The sequence below is a fragment of the Trachypithecus francoisi genome, unplaced genomic scaffold (genome assembly GCF_009764315.1).
Source record: "Trachypithecus francoisi isolate TF-2019V2 unplaced genomic scaffold, Tfra_2.0 Lachesis_group4, whole genome shotgun sequence".
NCBI classification, from domain to species: domain Eukaryota; kingdom Metazoa; phylum Chordata; class Mammalia; order Primates; family Cercopithecidae; genus Trachypithecus; species Trachypithecus francoisi.
Window position 1 is genome coordinate 133,979,435 of NW_022681469.1, and position 26,644 is coordinate 134,006,078.

Below are 26,644 nucleotides of genomic sequence, written 5' to 3' on the forward strand. Positions count from 1 at the left end.
GCCTCCCATGTTCAAATGATCCTCCCACCTCAGCCTCCCTAGTAGCTGGGACCACAGGTGTGCACCACCGTGCCTGGCTAATTTTTGTATTTTTGGTAGAGACGGGGTTTTGCCATGTTGCCCAGGCTGGTGTCGAACTCCTGAACTCAAGTGATCCGCCCATCTTGGCTTCACAAAGTGCTGGGTTACAGACGTGAGCCACTGTACCCAGCCTGTTTCTATTTTTAACTTTGTTTTGTTTTTGTAAATAATCTTTCATATTGGAAATAATGTGGCTATCCCTGACTCATCATGTGGGGTTTGATTGACTGCTTCTTTGACATTCACTGAACTTAAAGAGTTGTTTTTGCTCATCATTCTTTCACCATTTTTTCTAGATGTTTTGTTTATTGAAATATTGTTTTCAAATGTGAGGGTACTAATTTTTTTTTTCATCTGTCTCTTTTATTCACAGCTACAACTTTAGCAGCTAGACCAGTGCCTGGTGATATTGGGTGGTTAATAAATATCTGTTCAATTAATGAGTGAACATTATAAATCAAATCTCTTTTTTTATGTCTCAACTCCTAGTACTGGTTTAATATACACACAAATTGATTTTTTCTTTTCTTGAAACCAGTAAAATTCTTAACATTTTATTGTAATCCAATAAAACCATTACAAATGTGTTTTTAACATTTTCTTAAAGAATAAACTTTTTAAAAAGTAAATTGGCTTTCTCATACTCAGTTACACAATCTGAGAGTTGTTTTCATTTTTTATTTTTGAGACAGGGTCTCTGTCGCCCAGGCTGGAGTGCAGTGGTGCGACCTCCCTAGGCTCAAGCGTTTCTCCCACCTCAGCCTCCCAAGTAGCTGGGACTACAGGCATGCACCACCACACCTGGCTAATTTTTTAAATTTTTGTAGAGACAGGGTTTCACTAGGCTGGTCTCAAACTCCTGAGCTCAAGCAATCCCCTTACCTTGGCCTCTCAAAGAGCTGGGATTACAGGTGTGAGCCACTGCACCCAGTCTGAGATTGTATTTTTAAATGTGAAGGTAGGAGTTCTGTATTTAAATTTGTATTTCTCTTAATTATTACTAATAGAAAGATGATCCATTAATCCATTTTGATCGCTAATTCTGTTCTGAGCTTTTGTGCTTTCCATAATTAAAGGTAATTTACTTAAGTATCTGACATCTCCATTACAAAATGCTCTCCAGTTCCCAGGAGGCCCCAGGAGACCTATGAAGGGCAATTCCAGGAATGCAGCTACAGCAAGACCAAAGGAGCTGCAGGCAGTCACATTTAGGGGACTGTGGCCTTATTTCAAGAAACAATGCTTAGAGGCGGTAGGCAGATGATAAGGTCACACACTTCACCACAAGAGACCGAGACTATGACTCACCAAAAGTCCCTTTCCAAAAACCTTGGGACTTAGAGGAAGAAAACACCTGACCTGTGTCATAATAGAATATGTACGTGTTATAGTTTACAGTGTGTGATTGCAGAAATAGGAAAATAGAGAACACAAGGGAATGTAATTTGAGTACAGCCCAGCCACATAAATAGGAAGATCAAAAGTGTGTATAAATGAATCATTACTGAATGTATGCTATATATTTTAAGTATTTAGTACATTAAGTATTTACTAAGCCGTTGCACTAAACATAATACACCAAAATAATACCATTAAGATTCCCAACACAACTTAAATGGTAGTCTTTTTAATTAATGGAGATATTTTAAAACAAATAATCATTTACTGTAATCTTAGAGTTGTCACAAAATTAAATGATTTTTTTAAGATGCTTATTGAGTACTTAAGATATGTCAGATAATGGCTAAGAGTTTTATATGGACTATGTTATTTTATTCTGATAAAGTGGCAGTATTATTCCTATTTTACAACTAAAGAGCTAAGAGGATAAACCCATGTCTGCCTGACCCCAATGCTGTTGAGTATCACTTATCCAAAATGCTTAGGACCAGAAATTCAGAATTCAGATTTTTTTTTTTTTATTTAGGGATATTTGCATAAACATAATGAGATAAAGACATCTCATTATTTATCTCATTATGTAGGACCCAAGTCTAAACATGACGTTCATTTATGTTTCATATGTGCCTTATACACATAGCTTTAAGGCCATTTTATACACTATTTTAAATAATTTTGTGCATGAAACAAAATTTTGACTGCCACCCATCACATGAGGTCAGGTCTGGAACTTTCCACCTGTGGCATCATATTGGCACTGAAAAACTTTTGAGATTTTGGAGAATTTTGGATTTCAGATTTTCAGATTAGGGACACTTGACCTGTAATAACATCTTACCTTGGCTGCCCTTTTTTCTCTTTCTTCCTTTCCCACTTCTCTACCACATTTCCTGAGATCACCTACTGTATTAGTTTGCTAGGGCTGTCATAACAAAAACCACAGACTGGGTGGCTGGGTGGCTTAAACAACAGACATTTATTTTCTCACCGTTCTGGAGGCTGGGAAGTCCAAGATGAAAGTGTTGGCGAGCTTGGTTTCTTCTGCGGCCTCCCTCCTTGACTTACAGACGGCTGCCTTCTTGTGTCTTCACACGGTCATCTCTTTGTGTGCTCATGTGTTGGGGTGTCTCTTTCTGTGTCCAAACTCCTCTTCTTTCAAGAAAACCAGTCAGACTGGATTAAGGCCCACCCTAAGGACCTCATTTTAACTTAGTAACCTTTTAAAAGACCTAATCTTCAAATATGATTATATTTTGAGGTACTAGAGGTTGGGTCTTCAATTTATTGGTGGGGGGATACAATTCAGTGCAAAACACCTACCAAATAAACCACCTCACTTGAAATTTTGTTTCAGCATTGGCCTTGGGAAACACAAGCTAAAACATGGAGGATACTGTTTGACACACAGTAGTAAATACTTTTTAATTATTTGTTTTGGGTATGGTCCATTGACAATGTATTCTCTTAGTTTTCATTTATCTTAAAATGCCTTTATTTCCCTTTTATTCTTGAAGGATTTTTAAAAATAGACTTTATGTTTTAGAGAAGTTTAAGTTCACAGCAAAATTGAACAGAAGATAAGAGTTCCCAGATACCTCCTACCTCCACACGTGCATAGACTCCCCCATTATCAACATCCCCCGCCAGATGGGTACATATGTTACAATTACTGAACTTACACTGATATATTATTATCTCCTACAGTCCACAATTTACATTAGTATTCAGTTGGTGTTGTACATTCTACAGGTTTTGAAAAAGGTATAATGACATGTATCTACCATTATAGCATCACACAGAGTATTTCCACTGCCCTAAAAAATGCTCTGTGTTCTACCTATTCATCTCTCCCTCCCCACCTAATTCCTGGCAACCACTGATCTTTTTACACCTATGTATTTTTGCCTTTTCCAGAATGTCATATACTATAGTTGGAATCATACATTATGTAGCCTTTTCAGATTAGCTTCTTTCACTTGGCAATATGCATTTACGTTTTCTCCATATCTTTATATGGCTTGATAGCTCATTTCTTTTTAGCACTGAATATTTCATAGTTGATATTTCACAGTCATTTTATCCATTCACCTACAAAAGGACATCTTGGTTTCTTCCAGTGTTCAGCAGTTATGAGTAAAGCTGCAATAAACATCTTTGTGCATGTTTTTGCATGAACATAGTTTTCAACCCCTTTGGGTAAATATCAAAAAGTACAATTGCTGGATCATATGGTAAGAGTATGTTTAGTCTTTAAAGAAACCACCAAACTGTCTTCCAAAGTTGCTCTACCATTTTGCATTCTTACAAGCAATAAATGAAAGTTCCTGTGGCTTCACATCCTCATCAGCATTTAGTGTCATCTATTTGTAGTAGTAACTCATTGTTTTAACTGGCATTTCCTTAGGGATATTTTTGCTATATGTAAAATGCAAGATACAGATGCTCCTCAACTTACCGTGGAGTTATAAACCCATGATAAATTTATCTGTGATGGATTTAATCCATGGTGAACCCATGACAAATCAAAAATATCACGTCAAAAATGCATGTACTACCACCCAATAAAGCCATAGTAAAGTCAAAAAATCACAAGTTGAAACATCACATTTAGGCAACCATATGTACTTTTACTAGATATGAAATAGATACAGAATTCTAAGTTTTATCCTTTTCGTGCTTTAAACATGATTCATTACCTTGTGGCTTCTAGTAAGAAGTCAGCTGTTTATGTATCATTGTTATCCTATCTACAATGTGCTGCTTTTCCTGGCTCTTTTAAAGATTTTTTTTACTTTCGTTTTCAGTAGTTTCATTACAATTTTCCTAGATGTAGTTCTCTTTGCACTTATCCTGCTTAGAATTTGCCAGAATCATATATTTCACCAAATTCGGAAATGCTTTGGCCATTACTTCTTTAAATCTTTGGTCATTCTCTCTCTACTGGGACTCCAATTACACATATTTAAACCTCTTAATGTTGTTTAACAAGTCACTGGGACTCTGCTCATTTTCTCCCAGGCTTTCTTCTCTGTTTTCTTTTTTCAAATTGGATAATTTATATTGATCTATTTTCAAGGATACTAGTTCTTTCTTCTTTTATCTCCAAACTGCAGTTAAGCCTATCTAGTGAATTTTTAAATATCAGATACTTTAATGTCTAGCTCTATAATTTCCATTTGGTTATTTCTTTTTTTTTGAGATAGTCTTGCTCTGTCACCTAGGCTGCAGTGCAGTGGCACAATCTTGGATCACTGTCACCTCTAAGTCCTGGGTTCAAGCGATTCTTGTGCCTCAGCCTTCCGAGTAGCTAGAATTGCAGGTGCCTGCCACCATGCCCAGCTAATTTTTGTATTTTTAGTAGAGATGGTGTTTCACCATATAGGCCAGTCTGGTGTGGAACTCCTGGCCTCAAGTGATCTGCCTGCCCTGGCCTCCCAAGGTGCTGGATTTACAGGCATGAGCCACTGTGCCCAGCCTTTTATGGGTGCAAGAAATCCTCCTGCCTCAGCCCCCGAGTAGATGGGACTACAGTCACACATCACCATGCCCAGCTAATTTTTGTTTTTTTAGTAGAGACAGGGTTTTGCCACGTTGCCCAGTCTGGTCTCAAACTTGTGAGCTTAAGCAATCTGCCCACCCCAGCCTCCCAAAGTGCTGGGAATCACAGGCATGAGCCACTGCATCCAGCCTGGTTATTTCTTTTTTTTTTTTTTTTTTTTTTTTTTTGAGACGGAGTCTTGCTCTGTCACCCAGGCTGGAGTGCAGTGGCCAGATCTCAGCTCACTGCATGCTCTGCCTCCCGGGTTTACGCCCTTCTCCTGCCTCAGCCTCCCAAGTAGCTGGGACTACAGGCGCCCGCCACCTCGCCCAGCTAGTTTTTTGTATTTTTTAGTAGAGACGGGGTTTCACCGTGTTAGCCAGGATAGTCTCGATCTCCTGACCTCTTGATCCGCCCGTCTCGGCCTCCCAAAGTGCTGGGATTACAGGCTTGAGCCACCGCGCCCGGCCTGCCTGGTTATTTCTTTGTGGTTGGTTTCTCTGCTGAGATTTCCTATATGTTTATTCATTTAAATTATGTTTTCTTTTACATCCTTAGGTATAATTAAAATAACTGCCTTAAAATCTTTGCTAATTACAATATATGAAGCATTCTGTGGTTGGTCTCTAGTGACTGTCTTTTTCTTAGAGTGTTGGTCGCATTTTCCTGTTTCTTCTTACGTCTAGTAATTTGGGGTTGCATCCTGGACATGGTCAGTGAATGATAAATTGGAGAAACTCTGAACTCTGTTATGTTCTTCTCAAGAGTATTAATTTTTGTTTTAGTAGACAGATAACTTGCCAGAACTCAAACTCCATACTCTACCCCCTCTATGTTGGGCAGTAGCTGAAATCTTTGTTCCATTCTTTTAGCCATGTATGGGCTTCTCAGGTTCTGCCCTGCACAGGGATAGTGCAGGAGTCAGCCAGATTTTCAAGCAGATTTTATATTGACAAACTGGAGCTCCTCCTCTATGGCTCTCTCCTTTCCAGAATCTTCTCCCTCACATTCCAGCTGTGGTTGCTCCAAACTCTGACTCTTAATACATAACCTGTATGATTATGAGTCTGTGAGCATTAGCTACCCTGTGCAAGGCTTGCTGGAGCCCACCCTTAGGTAAAGAGTCATAAGAAATGGAAAAACTCACCCAATGTCTTTCTTTTCCTCTAAATTTGATTCCTTTTCATTTTCTGCCTACTTTGGTCCCTTCTCAATGCCTTCATATTTTATATATACATATATTTTGTTCAGAGTTTATAAGCATTACTTGTGGAATGTGGAATGGTTGGTCTGATACATGCCACTCTCCCATTAATGGAAGTAGAACCTCATTTTTTTTTTTTTTTTTTTTTTTTGAGACAGAGTCTTACTCTTGTTGCCCAGGCTGGAGTATAATGGCATGATCTTGGTTCACTACAACCTCCCGGGTTCAAGCAATTCTCCCGCCTCAGTCTTCCAGGTAGCTAGGATTACATGTGTCCGCCACCATGCTTGGCTAATTTTTTGTATTTTTAGTAGAGATGGGCTTTCACCATGTTGGCTAGGCTGGTATTGAACTTCTGAGCTCAAGTGATCCACCTGCCTTGGCCTCCCAAAGTGCTGGGATTACAGGTGTGAGCCACCATGCCCGGCCAGAACCTCATTTTTTTAACCAAGAAAAATCTGCTCCATATTTAGATATTTGTATCATATTTATATATTTACATCAACCTGATTGCTCCAGGTTATCATGTTATACTTCGGGGTGTTTTGTTTTTGTTTTTAATCTTTTAGAGATAAACTTTTTGGAAGGAGGACTATGTTCCCCCTCATGTTGTGGTGCTCTTTTCTAAATTCTCTGCTGAAAAAAGTAACAAGGCAACCTCTTCTCCAGAACCTCCATACTAACAGGACCTTTGCTTGTTCTGACTTACCCTTCAACTCTATTCCTGTGGATAAGTGAGTAGAAACATTATAGACTAGGAATTTTTTTCCAAGGTTAAGGACATTGCTGGGAACATTTCCAAGCATCATGTTCAATTATTCTCTTTTTATTGATGAGGATTTTGTCCAGCGTTTTTCTGGAGGTTTGAACAGTAAGTTTCTGAGTTAAGGGTTCACATCCAGTGTCACATCCAGTGTCATAATCTGAAAGGAAAAAGGATTGTTGTTCTGGGACATATGCCAGAGGAGCTGGTAAACACTGCAGAGGGACCCAACCAGGCCACACAGTCAACTTAGTCAAGAAGCCTTTATGTGCCAAACTATGCTGGCCTCGGGGAAAAGACATTAGAGTATACTACGAATGGCTTTTATAAAACAGTTTTCTTAAGATATAAGTTACATATCAAATTATATATGTTTTAACAATGAATAATATCTGAATGAATGAATAAAGAGCTCTTTAAACAACTCTCTCAGTAACTACTCAACTGCAGATAAAGAGGGAAATGATGCCTGATCTCCTCCTCCCAAGTACAATTATTGGAGATGCCCTTGTACATATTCAAAGCTGTCTGTGGTGGCATCCACATGGGTGAGTTTCAAGCCTAGAATCATGAGTTTAAAAATGAAAAGAATAGACATTCAGCACTTAAGGAACTCATTTTGGAAGCTGTCTTTCATCAAGCCTTCTCGAGATGAGAAGAAATCATCTCTGCTTCTTTTCTGGTCAAATCTATAGACAGCAGATATATACAGCAGTTATTTCTTTCTCTAACTCCAGCCGCTAAATTCCTAATCATTAATTTTCTCCATTGGCTATGCCTTTTTCTTGATATCTGGTCTTAATAACAGAGCTACAAGAGACAAAGGCAGTCACACATGGTTGAATTCTCCATCATCAAACTAATGTTTATTTTAGAGTTTGCAAAAGAGAGGCATTTATCACATGGAACATTTGAAAAGTAACAAAATAAAATCTTACCAAATTTGGCAATCCGTAACTCACTTTTTTTTTTCTTTTTATGGAGATGGAGTCTCACTCTGTCGCTTAGGCTGTAGTGCAGTGACATGATCTCGGCTCACCGCAACCTCCGCCTCCCGGGTTCCAGCAATTTTCCTGCCTCAACCTCCCAAGTAGCTGGGATTACAGGTGCCAGCCACCACACCCAGCTAATTTTTGTATTTTTAGTAGAGATGAAGTTTCACCATGTTGGCCAGGCTGGTCTTGAACTCGCGACCTCAGGTGATCTGCTCGCCTCAGCCTCCCAAAGTGCTGGGATTACAGGCATGAGCCACCATGCCCAGCTTTAAGTCACTTCCAATAATAATTATTCCTCATTATGTAGCTTAAATGTTTCCTTCTCCTTAACAACTTTCCTAACCCTGTTCACCTCACTCCCTGGCTCAGGCACCATTTTCTGTGCTCCCTGTGCATATTTACATTATATTACTTATGACATTACATAAAAAGTGCCTATTTACTTACCTCTTTTCCCCATTGGACAATCTGCTCCTTGAGGATAGGCTCTGTCTCTCACTTGACTTTGTATGTTGGCCCTTAGGTCAGTACCTGGAATAAAATAGATACTCAATACACACTTGTTGAATAAATAAATGAATACAAGACACAACTAACGTAGGAAGATTAACTAACATGCTAAGCAAATAGGCCATGTCCACAAAAATTTCAAGGGAAAGATTTTAGAAGCAAATATGATTTGACGTCTCTGAAACTGACTTTCTTTCTCTTATAATTTGTGCTTGCAATTAAAATTTGTACCTGGATTTTTAAAAGACATTTCTGTGATAAGTCATGATGACTATGGCATTTGCCATCTTTTAACAGATTAGAAATGCAAGACTTATCCCTTAAAGGAAATCATTTTTGAACTGTGGCTTCTTCATAGTAAAAAGGATTCTACTAAAATCTTTAGAAATGTAAGAGAAAATATTTAGTCTAGTAACCCTTTCTCTAGTTATTCATAATGTGCTACATAATCAGCTCTATTCATTTCTCTCTCAGAATCTTGTCACTGATTAGAAAAGAGAGAGGTTGAGGCCAGGCACAGTGGCTCACACCTGTAATCCCAGCACTTTGGGAAGTGGAAGTGAGAGGATCGTTTGAGCCCAGGAGGAGACCAGCCTGGGCAACATAGTGAGACTCCATCTCTATTTTAAAAAAAATTTTTTTAAAGAGTGGTTGGAATGTATTAGTGGGAATTTAACTTACTGTGAGGTTAATATTGGATACTTAGTTCTGATAATTAGCTGGTCTCAGGTATTACATCTCACTTTTCCTCATAGCAGTGCCATTCCTAAGTTATGTTTTGCTTTAGACTCTGGGGAAAAATATACTTCTGATCATCCAGCAAACCTTTATCCACTGTCACTATGTCAATGTAAAACCAGTGTTAGCAGTAGGGCCGAGAAACTGGGTTTTTAATAGTAGTGGTAGTGGCTGGGCCAATAGATATGGCCCGAAAATAGGATTGTTTTCCTTTCTGGAAAGAACTTAACCCCATCCTTTCACTTCCCAAAAGGTTTACCTTTTAAAAGTGAGATGCTGGTTTTTGTCCCAGAATAGTAAGCCAACCACTTCCCACTCAATTTCCCAGCAGATAATTCTGTATTACCGGCATGTTCTGCGGAGAAAATTCAGTTTCTGGGTAGAAAGGGAAGTCCTCTAAGGAAATGGGAAGGAAAGAAGTGAGATAAGAAAAATATTTCTTTTTTTTTTTCTTTTTCTTTTTATTAAATAGATGTCTCTATTTAACTCACTATGTTGCCCAGACTGGTCTCGAACTCCTAGGCTCGGAGTCCCTCCTTGGCCTCCTAAAGTCCTGGGGTTACAGGTATGAGCAACCATGCCCTGCCAGGTTTGTTTGTTTGTGACAGAGCGTCACTCTGTCACCCAGGCTGGAGTGCAGTGGCATGATCTTAGCTCACTGCAACTTCCGCCTCTAGGGTTCAAGCAATTCTCCTGCCTCAGCCTCCAGAGTAGCTGGAATTGCAGGTGCATGCCACCATGCCAAGCCAATTTTTGTATTTTAGTAGAGACAGGGTTTCACTGTGTTGGCCAGGCTGGTCTTGAGCTCCTGACCTCAAGTGATCCTCCCGCCTCGCCTTCCAGATTACTGGGATTACAGGCATAAGCCACCGTGCCTGGGCCAAGTTTTTTTTCATTTTTTGTTTGTTTGTTTGTTTGTTTTTAAGGAAGTGTTGATGGAAGAAACAAATGAACTTGTATATGTTGGCAAGTAAAAAAGAAAGCAACAGGCCAGGTGCAGTGGCTCACACCCATAATCCCAGCACTTTGGTAGGCCAAGAAGGGTGGATTGCTTGAGCTCAGGAGTGCAAAACTAGCCTGAGCAACATGGCAAAACTCCATCTCTACCACAAATACAAAAATTAGCCGGGTGTGGTAGCACATGCCTGTAGTCCCAGCTATTTAGGGGGCTAAGACAGAAGGATCCCTTGAACTCAGGAAGTCAAGGCTACAGTGAGCTATGACCATGCCACGGCACTCCAGCCTAGGTGACAAAGTGAGACCCTGAGGTCCTGTCTCAAAAAAAAAAAGAAGAAGAAGGCAACAAAGAGAAGGAGAAGAAATTAGACAATAGGTATTATGTTACATAAACTGTTTAAAGATAAAGGAAAGACTTTTTTTTTTCAATTCTCCCCACCATTAGAAGATGTATAATGTAGGGGTTCTGTAGCAATGGTATCTAGCTCAGGTGCCAGGCCATCTTAGGCTAAAATCCTCACTCTGTTGGGAGGCCAAGGCCGGCAGTTCACTTGACAGGAGTTTGAGACCAGCCTGGCCAACGTGGTGAAACCCTGTCTGTACTAAAAATGCAAAAATTGGCCAGGCGTGGTTGGCCATGCGGCTATAATCCCAGCTCCTAGAGAGGCTGAGGCACGAGAATCGCTTGAACCCAGGAGGCACAGGTTGCAGTGAGCTGAGATCATGCCACTTCACTCCAGCCTGGGTGACAGAGGGAGACACGGTCTCAGAATAATAAATAAATAAATAAATAAATAAATAAATAAATCAATCCTCACTCTGCCACTTGCTAGGCTTCCCAGAGCCTCAATTTCCTCATTTGTAAATGGGGTGATAATAATAGTTTCTACTTTAAAGTGTTTTTTTTGTTGTCATTTTTGTTTTTTTTGAGATGGAGTCTTGCTCTGTTGCCCAGCTGTTGCCCAGGCAGTCGCACAATCTCGGCTCACTGCACCCTCCGCCTCTGGAGTTCAAAAGATTCTCCTGCCTCAGCTTCTTGAGTAGCTGGGACTACAGGCATGCGCCACTACACCCAGCTAATTTTTGTATTTTTAGTAGAGACAGGGTTTCACCATGTTGGCCAGGCTGGTCTCGAACTCCTGACCTCAGGTGATCTGCCCACCTCAACCTCCCAAAGGGCTGGGATTACAGGTGTCAGCCACCGCGCCCGGCCTGAAGTGTTGTTTTAAAGATTAAATGAGATAACGTACATGATGATATTTGCAAGTATTCAACAAATATTGGCCATTATTATTGTTTTTAGGTATTCTGCCATATGGTCCTTAAACATTGGTAGCCCCCTTTTTATTTCATTTCCTTGGAAGTGAAAAGACTGTAAAGGAAGAGGCATAAATCCATGAACTGAAGTTTCTTGAGAATAAGGACCGTATCTAATTTATTATTGTATTTCCAGTTTCCAGCATAGTGCTTAGCACACAGAGAGTAAATATTTGTTAAGGAAATGGAAGAACCACTAATATAAAACATAACTTTGATTGTAAGTGTTATGGTTGAATTGTGTCCCCTCAAATTCCTATGTTGAAGTTCTAGCCCCCAGTACTTCAGAATGTGGCCTTGTTTGGAAATAGTTATCGATACAATTAAGGTAAGGTCATGCTAGAATAGGATGGACCCCTAATCTAATACGAATGGTGTTTTTATTAATTTTATTTATTTATTATTTATTTATTTATTTTTGGGATGGAGTCTCACTCTGTCACCCAGGCTGAAGTGCAGTGGCGCTATCTCAGCTCACCGCTACCTCTTTCTCACGGGTTCAAGCGATTCTTGTGCCCCAGCCTCCCGAGTAGCTGGGATTACAGGCATGTGCTGCCACGCCCAGCTAAGTTTTGTATTTTTAGCAGAGACAGGGTTTCGCCATGTTGGTCAGGCTGGTCTCAAACTCCCAACCTCGGGTGATCCACCTGCCACGGCCTCCCAAAGTGTTGGGATTACAGGTGTGAGCCACCGCCCCCGGCCTGCTGTTTTTATTAAAAGGGGAAATTTGGGGACAAACATGCACACTAGGGAGAATGCCGTGTCAAGATGGAGGCAGAAGGTAACGCATTTGCAAGCCAAGAAATGGGAAAGATGGTCAACAAAGCACAAGGAGCTAAGGGAGAGACATGAAACAAATTCTTTCTCGCAGCCCTCAGAAGAAACAAACCCTGTCAACACCTTGATCTTGAACTTCTAGCCTCCAGAACTATGAGACAAACTATTTCTGTTGTTTAAGCCACCCAGTTTGTGGTACTTTGTTATGGCAACCCTACCAAACTAAGACAGCAAGTCAGTACTGTCATCATCTTCATAGGCTGTCATTTTGACTGGTTTAAATCTAGTCTGAAAGAGAAGGTTTCGTCTATATTATTTTATATAAGCAGGCATTATACAAACCAAACAAAAGCAAGCACAAAGTGAAAATGCTCTTTGGTGAGGCACAATTCTAAAAGGTTATCTAAGTAAGTATTTTGGGGACCAGCATCATATTACTAAGTTCTGTGCCAGGAACATGCTTAATTCCTGACATAAATGCTAAATGTATAGCTACAGTAAGCAGACTGAGAACAACAACAGAACAGTTTTCATTGTTTAATTTTACTCAAGTCAAAATTCTGTAACCACCTTTAATACTATTACAAAGGCCGGGCGCGGTGGCTCAAGCCTGTAATCCCAGCACTTTGGGAGGCCGAGACGGGCGGATCACGAGGTCAGGAGATCGAGACCATCCTGGCTAACACGGTGAAACCCCGTCTCTACTAAAAAATACAAAAAAACTAGCCGGGCGAGGTGGCGGACGCCTGTAGTCCCAGCTACTCCGGAGGCTGAGGCAGGAGAATGGCGTAAACCCGGGAGGCGGAGCTTGCAGTGAGCTGAGATCCGGCCACTGCACTCCAGCCTGGGCGACAGAGCGAGACTCCGTCTCAAAAAAAAAAAATACTATTACAAAAACATTGTAACAGCTTTACAGGGCAGTCAACACAAGTAAATAAATCTTCTGATTATGGCAGTATTTCCTTTTAACTCTTAAGAATAACAGACTATAAATGTAACAATAAACTATAAAGGGCTGGGCACGGTGGTTCATGCCTGTAATCCTAGCACTTTGGGAGACCAAGGTGGGTGAATCACCTGAGGCCAGGAGTTCAAGACCAGCTTGGCCAACATGGTGAAACCCCATCTCTACTAAAAATACAAAAATTAGCCGGGCATGGTGGTGGGTGCCTGTAGTCCAGCTGCTCGGGAGGCTGAGGCAGGAGAATCGCTTGAACTCAGGAGGCAGAGGTTGCAGGAAGCCGAGATGGAGCCACTGCACTCCAGCCTGGGTGACAGAGCCAGACTCCATCTCAAAAAAAAAAAAAAAAAACTATAAAGAACAGACCAACTTCTTTGACTTAATCCTTTTTTTGCATCGAATCGCATTTGAATTAAGCAGATGCTTGGGTAGAGCATTATATAGGTTTGACATTGATATGAAATTAGAAAAGTTAAAGTATTTTCATGAATATTCTAACTTCAAGGGGCATAATATCAAAGCGTGCCCAGCAAGTGGTTATCTATAGAAGACAGTCAATAGGTACTGAATGAATGAACGAAAAAAAATGAATGGATTAAGAGAGCAGATTACTTTAGAAAAAACTGTGTTACCTAGGAGTAATTAACAGGAATTTTTGTGGAGTAATAATTGTCCTGGAATCATGTTTATTATTTCCATAATTTTTAGGGCAAACTAGAGGACTCAAAGACATAGCCCGTCAGAAAGAACATAAGAAACTTAAGAGAACATCTGGTTAGAGATGCATTATTAAATTCAGCACTAATTCTATAGAGTCTATCATCATTGAAAAATCATCAGACTGTTAATGCTAGAAAGGTAGAATATTCCAGCCCAATGCAGCCAATAGACTGCTGAAACAAACACAGTGGCACAGTGTGGCTTCCTTAATACCTAAGAGACCTGCAGGGCTAGTTAGACAATAAGTTGCTGAGATTTAAAACAAGTCTTACCATGAATAGAAACTCATAATGAATGATGGAGTTCCACATTGTAGAACTCTTTAGCATCAGAAAAAGATTCAAAGTTTCTGAGAAGATTCACTTTGCAAATATTTTAGCACAATTACTCATTATATTAGCATTCTTGTCTATCATAGAAAAAAATGTGTTATTTAAAACGCAGAATGACTATAGCAACTTCATTCTTCTAAGGTGGAGTGGCTGAATTCATATCAATGAGAAAAGTCCTCTCTATGTTGTTTCTTTCCATTTGCAGAGGCAGGTTGAAGAAAAAGAAAACAGATTGAAATTTCTTTTTTTTTTTTTTTTTTTTTTTTTTGAGACGGAGTTTCGCTCTGTCACCCAGGCTGGAGTGCAGTGGCCGGATCTCAGCTCACTGCAAGCTCCGCCTCCCGGGTTCACGCCATTCTCCTGCCTCAGCCTCCCGGGTAGCTGGGACTACAGGCGCTGCCACCTCGCCCGGCTAGTTTTTTTGTAGTTTTTAGTAGAGACGGGGTTTCACCATGTTAGCCAGGATGGTCTCGATCTCCTGACCTCGTGATCCGCCCGTCTCGGCCTCCCAAAGTGCTGGGATTACAGGCTTGAGCCACCGCGCCCGGCCTTGAAATTTCAAAGTTCGTTTTTTTATTTGCTTTTTGTTTGTTTGTTTGTTTTCAGACAGAGCCTCACTCTCTCATCTAGGCTGGAATGCAGTGGCACAATCTCAGTTCACTGCAGCCTCTGCTTTCCACATTCAAGCAATTCTCTTGCCTCAATCTCCCGAGTAGCTGGGATTACAGGTATGCGCCACTACACCTGACTAATTTTTGTATTTTTAGTAGACATGAGGTTTCACGATGTTGGTCAAGTTGATCTCAAACTCCTGGCCTCAAATGATCTGCCCACCTTTGCCTTCCAAAGTGCTGGGATTACAGGCGTGAGCCACTGTGCCAGGTCTAAATTTCCAAGTTTCTGCCAATAATTCTGTGCCCCAGAAAGGTAAGACCCAAAGTAGATGTCCTCTAATTTAGCAGAGCATGTGATGAATTTTCGTTTTTGTTTTCGTTTTGTTTGTTTGTTTGTTTGAGACGGAGTCTCACTCTGCCGCCCAGGCTGGAGTGCAGTGGTGCGATCTCGGCTCACTGCAAGCTCCGCCTCCCGGATTCACGCCATTCTCCTGCCTCAGCCTCTCGAGTAGCTGGGACTACAGGCGCCTGCCACCCATGCCGGGCTAATTTTTTGTATTTTTTAGTAGAGACGGGGTTTCACCGTGTTAGCCAGGATGGTCTTGATCTCCTGACCTCGTGCACCCGCCTTGGCCTCCCAAAGTGCTGGGATTACAGGCATGAGCCACCATGCCCGGCTCATGTGATGAGTTTTGATATGCAAAAGTAAACCAGAGTCCCTAAGTAGGTGGAAAACTAAATTAATTAGAAAATTAAGCGGTGGGAATTGTGTTGAAATGCTTTTTCCTGAAGATGTTAGCCCGGAGAATGAAACCAGAGATTGCTGACCATGGAAGATGACCAGTAAAAAATTCCAGTAGATGGATTTGCTGAGGATGTCAAAAACAAGAATATCTAATGATTCATTTTTAAGATGTTTCACCAGAGTAATATAAAATCTATTCCCTCAGTCTGAATCTTCAATAAAATTTAACACACAAAGTTTAGTGTGTATTATGGGAGTGGATTTTTTTTTAAATAAATTGAGATAAAGAAGTCATGTTGCACAACTGGATCTGCACAGTGTTCAAGAGTTCAGTATCAGGAAGCTGGATTTGGAGAAAGTCATTCTGAGGAAATTCAAAGAAATATCAGGAGGATATTAGATCTTCCACCAACTGTGAGATGTGGGTTAACTGAGTTTTTGATATGTTCAAGGGCAGAATCTATCAATTAAGATGATTTTGGTTGCAAGTAACAGAAAACGTTAATTCAACTCGACTTAAAGAATAAGAGAGTTTAATATCTACATAACAGGAAGTTTGGAGGAAGGGCAGGAAATATGGAGGAAGGGTTGATTGACGTCAGGGACACAGGTTCTTTCAATATGTTCCTCTGACATTTCCAGCTAAGAGCAAAATGGCTATAGCTGTGCCTGTCAACACATCCACATAGAACATCCAGAGGAAGGAAAGAGGCCATTTACTAACATCTCCTTTTGAAAAATGTGGAAACCTTTTCAAGAAGCCACTCAACAGAGCTTCTTACACATCTAATTGGCCAGAGCTATATCATATGCCTGCCATTAAAACATTGTTTTGGCAAGAGGGATTGCTCCTATTCTGAAACATCTTAATTAGCTTAGACCAATCAGGATTTACTTCTTAGTGTCACCTTTACTTCTTCAGTGTGACAAAGGGGGATAAGTCGATACCTAACAAAATCAGGGCTTGAGGTATGCAGTGTGACTTCCACTGATTTTTGAGTCTCAAGGAAAACAATACATTGCAGGATGATTGTTAATATATGTGTGAAATATTATGTATCTTAGAGGAGTTTGGGAAAGCATTTATGTAAACTACTTGGATTGGACAACTTAAAATAATATTAAGGCTAGGTTGATTAGTAGTTATATAATCATAAATAATGGTTTCAGTGGTTTTTTTCAACAGAAAACTTCTTGTACTTATATGAAAATAAGAGAAGCGGAGCCTCAAAGTTGATTTTTCCCTAGTATAAAGGAGTTAGAACACATTTAAAATGTGTTCAGTTTAAGATATCACATTTTATGAAAACTGACAAAACTAGAATGTGTCAAAGAAATCATATACTATGAGGATTAGAAAAATAAGCTGGGAATGTTTAACTTGGGAAAAAAGTGTTTGGAAGAATATAACAGAATCTTCATTTGCTTGAAGAGTTGGTGTGCGGAATAGAATATAGACTTATTCTGAGTAGTTCCAAAGGTTAGAAGAAGGACAAATGACTGGAAATTACAGTGAGATACTCTTCAGTTCAAAATAACATAGCCCTATCTAAAATAATTAAAGCTGCCCCTGAGCTTTCTCACAAAATATTGATTTCCCCATTGGAAATTTCCAAGAAGACCCTATATGGCCATCTAGCAGCAATGTTGTTGAGAGATTCTTGCTTTGGGTGGGAAACCAGACCAGGTCAAAGTGACTTTGTAAGCATGGTCTACAACCTACTATGAGGTAGGTTGTGGTTAACCTATGAGATGTGATGTTTAATTTTATGTGTCATCTTGACTGAGCCATAAAGTGCCCAAATAGTTGGATGAATATTATTCTGGGTGTGTCTGTGAGGTTGGTGCTGGATGAGATTAACATTTGAATCAGAAGATTGAATAAAGCAAGTTGTCCTATCTACTATGGGTAGCCCTTGTCCAAACAGTTGAAGGCCTGAATAGAACAAAAGACTGACCCTACCTCAAGTGAGAGGGAACTTCTGTCTGACTGCTTTGAACTGTGATATTAATCTTTTCTTCTTCCAGTCTTGAATTGAAACATTGGCTGTTTTGGGGTCTTGAGCCAGTTGTTTTTCAGAGTGGAACTTACACCATCAGCTGTCCTAGTTCTCAGGCTCTCAGGCTCAGACAAACTACACATTGGCTCTCCTGGGTCTCCAGCTCATTGCCTACAGATCTTGGGACTTCTCAGCCTCAATTACTGCATGAGCCAATCTTGTTTTTTCCTCTTTCTCTGTTGGTTCTGTTTCTTTGCAGAACCCTATGACATGGGCTGAGAACTTCTCCCAAAGCAAGTTCTTTCTTCAGTTCTTATAGGTAAACTGAGTATGTTCTCTAGATTATCCTTTTTACTTCCTGCTGGGCTTTGAGAATGACTAGAATTATGGTTCTGTTTCAATTGTTATTGTTTCATTCATCATCACAGAGTTCTTTTTCCTAGAAAATTGAAACAGGTAAGCTACAGGGTCTTTTGCCCTACCCCCAAGAATCACGGTAAACAATTTTTTTTTTTTTGTAGAAATTCTCTCAAGAAAACCACTTCAAAAGTCTCCTACAACTTTAAAATCTCATTATTACATTTACTTATTGCTTCCAGTTGTTTTTCTTCCTTTGGGACTTCTAGCTGCACTTTTTGTGCTCAAAAAAATAAAAGATAAAGTTTAAGCACAAAGAATCAGAAGTAGACTAGAAGGAACAGAGTTACAGATTGTATTTTTAAACAACAATAAAATGGTTATTTTTAAATAACCATTTCAACAATACAGAGACATTTGGGATTTTGACTTCAAGTTTCATTTAATAAAATTTAGCAAATAAAAGAATGCTAGTGTATTAAACACCTACGTGTAGTTAAATTTTTAGTTTAACATTGAGGAACCTCATGTACATTCAAAAGGAACAGATAATTCTAATCTCATTCTCTTTGACAGTGATTAGTTTGTGGCTTATAGCAAGAACAAAGGAGAAAATGAAACTATTATTCTGTGCTTTATAAATCTACTCCACCCTGATGACTTCTGCTGAGCATGGAGGTGGAACCGGGTGAATAGTGGTACACAGATAACATTCCAGTTGCTATATTTGTGCACACACACAAGGGTGTGCCCACAATTTTCTATCTAGGTTTAAGGGCAAATTAGAAGATTTCAGACTTAATCCCAAAAAAGCACTAAAAAAATCAAAATCCAAGATAGCATTATGCAGTACTTATGAGAAGCCATACGGAATGAACTATTGAATAAGTTAAAATCCAAATTTCATCAAATTGTATAACTGCAGAGTATAATCATTTTGTAAACTGTATTGAGCTTTAAAAATATGTACTTTCTTGTTTCAGGGTGATTTGCATAGAGTTGCCTACTGTCATTATTTTAAGTTTGAGTCTTTCAGTAGAAAAATAAAATTTTTATTCCTTTCTAAAATGTTGGTATTTATACCAGTGCAAATTGACTCTAGTGGTTTGCTTTCTGTCAACAATTACATGACATATCCAATTTCTTCTCAGCCTCATACTCTATGAAAATATCAAGTATTCTCTACATCATGGGCTATACTGTCTTCAATGCTTCTCTGTTATCTTCCATATCTCCAAATTATGAGGTTTACTTAATGTCATAATTTTTCCTTTCTTTGGGATTGTCAGGGTCCTCTCCTTTGTTCACTGTGGTCAATAGAATAATGTTCATTGCCCTCCCCAATGTTGTCTATGTCCTACTCCCTGGAACCTGAGACTATGTTAGATTACATAGGGAAGGAATGAATGTTAGAAATGGAATTAAGGTTGATAATCAGCTGGCTTTAAAATAGGAAGTTATCCTGAATTATCCTATAATCACAAGAATACTTAAAAGTGGAAGAGGGAATTGGAGAACCAGAGAAATGGCAGCATGGGAAGGGCTTGGCCTGGTATTGCTGGGTTTGAAGGTGAAGGAAGGAGGCCATGAGCCAAAGAAATCAGGCAGCCTCGGCCGGGCGCGGTGGCTCAAGCCTGTAATCCTAGCACTTGGGAGGCCGAGACGGGCGGATCACGAGGTCAGGAGATCGAGACCATCCTGACTAACACGGTGAAACCGTCTCTACTAAAAACTACAAAAAACTAGCCGGGCGAGGTGGCGGCGCCTGTAGTCCCAGCTACTCGGGAGGCTGAGGCAGGAGAATGGCGTGAACCCGGGAGGCGGAGCTTGCAGTGAGCTGAGATCCGGCCACAGCACTCCAGCCTGGGTGACAGCGCGAGACTCCGTCTCAAAAAAAAAAAAAAAAAAAAAAAAAAAAAAGAAATCAGGCAGCCTCTAGGCTACACCCTGCTGACACTGATCTGAGCCCAGTAAGATTCATGTTGGACTTTTGAATTCAATAAAGAACTCTAAGATAATACACTTTTTGTTGTTTTAAGCCAGTAAGTTTGTGGTAATTGATCACAGCAGCAATAGAAAACTAATACATTTGGTTTTTGTTGTTATTGTTTGTTTGCTTTTTAAGATGTAGTCTCGCTCTGTTGCCCAGGCTGGAGTGCAATGACGCAGTCTTGGCTCACTGAAATCTCTGCCTCCCAGGTTCAAGCAATTCTCCTGCCTCAGCCTCCCGAGTAGCTGGGACTACAGGCACGTGCCACCATGCCTGGCTAATTTTTCTATTTTTAGTGGAGACGGGGTTTTACCATGATCGCCAGGTTGGTCCCAAACTCCTGACCTCATGTGATCCACCTGCCTCGGCCTCCCAAAGTGTTGGGATTACAGGAGTGAGTCAGGGCGCCTGGCCCTAATATATTTGTTTTGTTTTTGGCCTTTCCTCTACACTGATTCCTTTGCTGTTGAAATCCTTAATAGCCTTCAGGCCAAATCCAAGGATCATAGAACATGTTCACCCTCCCTTGACTCCTTTATTTCTGTCAAAAAAAATTAATTAAGGAAACTACTGAATAACCCTGAAATCAACAAAGGTGCCATTGTTATAAAGGTATAAAGATATGCAACTTTTAAAAATTGACTTAGAAACAAGGACATAAGTGATATGCCATTTGCCTATAGTTCTAAAGCCTTTCAATAATTTCTTTAATGCCTGTAAAATATTCAGCACAGTACCCTAGGGAAGTTAAAAATTAGGACAATACATATGGCAAAGTTCTTGGGAATACACAGAAGGCACCTGCGTTGATCAAGTGACTGCTGACAAGAGAAGACACAGGGATTGAGAGAGACAGGAAGTGAAGAGCAGATGGAGCAGGAGATAGAGAAAGTTTAAGGGATGATTTCTGAGAAAGAAGAAAAAGAAAAGGATAGAAAACAAACAGAGGAAGAGAATGTGGCAAAGATAAGATCTCTCAGGAGATCTGGTCTCTTGACCATAATAACCACCGAACAAGTATTTACAGAATGACTGATTTGAGGGACTGTGATTTCTTCCAAGAGGAAAGCCAGGAAATTAGCTAATTCTATTTAACATACATTTTAGACATGATTAGAGTCTAAACAAAATTTTACATTTTCTAGGATTTCATTCTATATTACAGAAGTTTATTAATTATGTATGAATTCTCAGTAACTACTGATAAGGGATCTACCAATGCTTTCCTTCAGAAAGCATTCAGATTTGGAGTGTAAACAAATGCTTTTAATTACTCTTTCACTCATTACATAAAAGACTTTGGGCTTGTAACTGAAGAAGTTATATAATTAAAACAACCAATACTCATTCTGAGTATTACTTGATTGTCAGAAATACTGAGTCAGGGTTCATTTTATACCAAAGTCAAGCCTGACATGAGCTTAATAATTAAGTCAGATTTAAAAATCCTTCCCATCACTGTAAAACATATAGACAATTTCAGTCCAGTATGTCAGAAATCTCACTTTCAGAAAAGCTGTCACCTTTTCTATGTACTGCGGCCCTCCAGCCCCTTTAATGTGCTATCCAAGAAAGCAGTGAAGGAGAATCACAGGATCTAATTGTGCTGTAGACGGGGAGAATAACCAGGCCAGAGATCGGGAGGACTGGAGGCCCCCAGGGGAAGAGCTGCGGGAAAAGGGAGACCCCATAGATAATGTGATGAAATATTTGGAAAGCATTGGGAACATCTGGGTAGAAAATTAGATAAGTGAAACAATAAGGCAGATACCAAAGCCAAACAAAAATCTTTAAAAGGAAATGCAGTCATACTTCTCTATTAAGCCGTGCAGTGAATCATATTTACATCACCATCATGTGGGAACACTGGTTATTATTTTATCAGAAAGTAATGATGTTATCAAACTGGGAGAATGGGGAAAGTTGGGGGGGTTGGAACAGAGACAAATCTTCGTTATACGTTTATCAGAAAATAATGATGTTATCGAATTGGGAGAATGGGGAAACTTGTGGGGACAGTGATAACAGAGTCAAATCTCTGTCTGTCCAATTGTCTATCAAAACAGGAAATCAACGGATTGGAGCCTACTGGGCTTGAGAGCCCCGCTGAGGAGCCCGGAGGTTGAGATGCAACTACGGCTGCATCCCCTCCGGGTCGCCGGCCACATGGCGAGCGGGGCTACACCGGAGCAGCCCACGGAGCTTGAGCTCGAGGCGACGCTGCTGAGCCAGGTTCCCCAAAGCGGCCGCGCCACTCCCCGCTTCCCCGCCCAGCTCCGGGCCCCAGGCCCGCCGCTTCAGACGCAGACCCCACTGCGACCCTGCAGCAGCCTGCCCCGCCTGGCCGCCAGAGGCACCTTCCAACTCCGAAGCACATTTTTCAACACATAATAGAATCATTATCAGAGGTGGACACATTTAGAAGTTGTTCTTAATCAGAAGGCAGCTTGTGTTTAGGAAAACCAGCCTCAGTCCTCAGCACTCAGCACCCAGTGCTCCAGGTTTCTCCTGAGTGAAGATGGACCAGCCCACCTTGGCCCTCCGGCAAGCTGGAACAGTATGTACACGTCTCTTCAACTATGAAGAGAAGATTTGGGAGGAGTATGAGCAAATCCTCAATACCAAACTAGCAGAGCAACACGAGTCGTTTGTGAAATTCACACATGATCAGATTATGCGACCATGTGGGACAAGCCCAACAAACTCTGTGTCTTGAAGCTTTTTGTGGCAGATCTTGATACCAGGTTTGACCTCAAGGCACGGTTGCTATACATTTTTTGCAACTGTTTGATATCACATTTCAGCTCCAATTTTGCATCCTGAGAACATTCCAACGTTTCTGCAGGTCCACTTTACACGACTTGAAAGACCTTAAAGCTTTCTGGTTGCCATAAGTATATCTTTCTCTTCTGTTCATCCAATAAATAGCCATACCCTACTGTGACAGATTTTTCCAAACAAAAACCCGGAGCAGCAGTTTAGCAAAACACGCCTTCAGCGGCACTCAACAAATGGAGTTTCCCCAAGCACAGCTCTGTAAGAGAAGTGTGTGTGAGTGTGTGTCTGTAAGCATAGTTCAGATTAGGGTTTGTATTGTGCACATTTTTTTGATCTTGGGCATTCTGGCTGTGGATTTGATGCAGAAAATTATGGTTAAAAACATTTAGTCTACAGAAAATCCTTAATGTTTTGTGACTTTGTAAATTGTAACAGTGGATTGTTTTATGTGTAGGTATTATTGTTAAATACAGGGACTGTTTCCAGGTGCAAAATAGGAATCATAAATCAGGATGCAGGCTGGGTACACAGGCTCATATCTGTAATTCCAGCACTTTGGGAGGAGGCCAAGCTGGGCGGATCACTTGAGGAGAGTTGGAGACCAGCCTGGCCAACATGGAGAAACTCTGTCTATACTAAAAATACAAAAATTAGCTGGACATGGTGGCAAGCGCCTGTAATCCCAACTTCTTGGGAGACTGAGGCAGGAGAATCACTTGAACCAGGGAGGCAGAGGTTGCAGTGAGCCCAGATTGTGCCACTGCACTCCAGCCTGGGTGACAGAGTAAGACCCCATCTCAAAAAAAAAAAAAAGAAAAAGAAAAAGTGAGGACGGCCATTGCCTGTGGTTATGGCAATACAGTGAAAGTCTGTTGTCTTAGATATACAAACACATAGTGAGAAATTAGAACAAACTGGAGACCGGCGTTTGACACATGGACTCTGCCTAGCTGTGTTAGAAAAATATTTAACTTCAAGCCTTAAAATTCCCAAATGGAGTTGGTGTTTACCTCATTCACACAATCAAAGAGTTCACTGGGTCCTGAACCTCTAAAGGGAAAAGGTCTCCCCTGGAGCAGGAGCATCAGGGTTTGCTCGGGGGCATAACATAGGTGAGTGCTGGGCTGAGACAGGCTCCACTGGCACTGCTAGTTGCAGGAGCACTTTACCTTTGTATCAGTTATTAAAAACAAAATTTGAATCCTTTGGTCAGGTTCCCTGAAATTATTTTGAGATAGCCATGTTTAAGTGCTTGAGCTTTTGTGTTGGCAACCCCCTGCCCAAGGTTGCTAATAGGGTATTCTGCCCCTTGTTTCCACGGCTGAGGCACAGAAAGTAGCCTCTTTTGTGAGGAGTTGGGAATTAAGTATATATTTATTTTTTTACCGTTATTTGTTCAGGACCACATTTTGCAAGATACCTTGTTTCCTTTATTATTGTTTCTGGAAAGTCCTATTCATATTAATTTATTTGAATATAGAATATAGTTTTTTTTTAAATGAGGGCTTATTTTAAAAAATTCTGAGCTTAATTCAAATGTATGTCAATACCTTCCCAAATAAGGTAATAGTCAAAGACAGATATTCTGATCAAATGGCTTAGAGATAGTCCCGGAATATTCACATTCAAAGATTCCTTATTAATGAATGTCTTTAACTTAAATCTACCCAATAATTGCAACGTGGTTCTTTGTATATTTTCATTATATGGTATTAACAAGCTTCACTGCAAACAAATAAATTATTTAAGTTATTTGTTTACCTTGCCTTCTTAAAAAAACAGGAAGCCAACAGATGATGTCTAAAATTGATAAAATAGTTTGGGTGCCATGGTGCATGCCTGCAGTCCCAGCACTGTGGGAGTTCAAGGCAGGTGGATTACTTGAACCCAGGAGTTTGAGACCAGCCTGTGCAACATGACTAAACTTCGTGTCTACAAAAAGTATAAAAAATTAGCCAGATGTGGTGGTGTGCACCCATAGTTCCAGGTACTTGGGAGGCTAAGATGGGAGGACTGCTTGAGTCCAGGAGGTGGAGGTTGCAGTGAGCCAAGATGGCACCACTGCACTCCATCCTGGGCAACAGAGTGAGAACCTGTCTCAAAAATAAAATAAAACTGGTAAAATAAGAAATGGCCATGTAAGCCTATTATTGAGAAGGATGAAGATAAATACTAGAAGAAACAGATACAAAAGCTAAAAATACTTGCCTTGGAGAGAGGGATTTTTCAATATTATTTGATTTTTTAATTTATGTGTATCAATTTGATGATGATAATTATTTATTGCAATAGGCTGAACAATGAATACCCTCACCTAAAGATGTTTATGTCCTCAGCCCCAGAACCTGTGAATATATTACTTTAAAGGCAAAAGGATTTGGCACATGTGATTAAGTTAAGGATTTTGAGATGGGGAAATTCTCCCGGATCATTTGGTAAACCCAACATAATCACAAGAGATCTTCTATGAGGCAGACAGGACAGTCAGAGTTGGAAAGGAGATATGATGATGGAAGCAGAAGACAGAGTGATGAGACTGCTGGCTTTGGAGATGGAAGAGGAAGAGGGCCACAAGTCAAGGACTGAGAAGCCTCTAGAAGCTGGAACAAGCGAAGAATAGTATTCTCCCCTAGAGTAGTGGTCCCCAATGTTTTTGGCATCAGGAACTGGTTTTGTGGAAGACAATTTTTCCATGGACAGGTGGCTAGCGGGGATAGTTTTGGGATGAAACTGTTCCGTCTTAGATCATCAGGCATTAATTAGTTACATTCTCACAAAGAGTGCACAACTTAGATCCCTCACATGCCCAGTTCATGATAGGGGTTTCTCATCCTATGAGAATCTAATGCCACTGCTAAACTGATGGAAGGTGGAGCTCAGGTGGTAATCCTGGCTAGCCCACTGCTCACTTCCTGCTGTACCACCTGGTTCCTAACAGGCCATAGACTTGTATGGGTTCACGGCCCTGGGGTTGGGGACCCCTGCCCTAGAGCCTTCAGAAGGAACACAGTCATGCCAATCCATTTTAGACTTCGGCCTCTAGAGCTGTAAAATAAAACTTTTTTTTGTTGTTGTTTTAAACCACTAAATTTGTGTTAAGTTGCTATAGCAGCAATAGGTGACATAAATTTATTTAGAAAATAAAACCACCAGTTGTAGAAAAATAAGAAATATAAAATAAGAAAATAAGAAAAATAAAACATGGTAAGACATGAATTATAGAAAACATGCCATCTGCTGACAGAGTAATTCAAAATGAAGGAATAATCTGAATTAGAAAGGGATGACAATTTCAATATATTCATCATGGTTTTGTGAATACTCACGATGCATTAGGACGGTTAGGTAACTTAAAGTTAGTCCCTTGTGAGTCAATGCGTAGCTACATTCTAGCATTATTTACCACATATACTTTTTCTTATTCCCACCTCCCTTTTCTTCTTTCCCATTCCTCTGTGTATCATCTCTGTTCCTGTCACCGATACTCTGTTGGGGGTAGCCACCTGGCTCGCATTACAATGATTCTGTCATATCCTGGAATTGTCCCTGTATCAGTCAGAGATCTCCAGACACAGATACATAGATACAGCTATAGCTATAGCTGTCTATTTATTTTAATGAATTGGCTCACATAATTGTGGAGACTGGCAAATTCAAAATCCATAGATCCACAGGGCAGGCTGGAAGCTCTGCAGGAGTTGACACTGCAATCTTGAGGCAGAGTTTCTTCTTCTCCAGGAAACCTCTGTTTTTGCTTATGAGGCCTTCAACTGATTGGATGAGGTCGACCTACACTATTGTGGGTATTCTCCTTTACTTAAAGTGAACTGATTGCAGGTGTTAACCACATATACAAAATGCCTTCA

At 40.3% G+C, this 26,644-nt stretch overlaps 1 protein-coding gene and 1 long non-coding RNA gene across 2 annotated transcripts in view; one reads left to right on the forward strand and one right to left on the reverse strand.

The window, feature by feature from the left end:
- The window catches only part of YAE1 (YAE1 maturation factor of ABCE1), a 48,396-nt gene extending 25,013 nt beyond the window's left edge, over positions 1-23,383 (forward strand). Inside the window, 2 exon segments of the mRNA XM_033193724.1 lie at positions 22,067-22,291; positions 22,293-23,383. Of these exon segments, the coding sequence (XP_033049615.1) occupies positions 22,067-22,291; positions 22,293-22,422 (355 nt within the window). The 3' untranslated portion in view covers positions 22,423-23,383.
- The window catches only part of LOC117073173, a 29,195-nt gene continuing 9,582 nt past the window's right edge, over positions 7,032-26,644 (reverse strand). Inside the window, exons 2-3 of the long non-coding RNA XR_004433145.1 lie at positions 8,430-8,513; positions 7,032-7,147 (exon numbers count right to left, since the gene is read on the reverse strand). This is a non-coding gene — a long non-coding RNA (uncharacterized LOC117073173). The remainder of the gene's footprint in view (positions 7,148-8,429; positions 8,514-26,644) is intronic.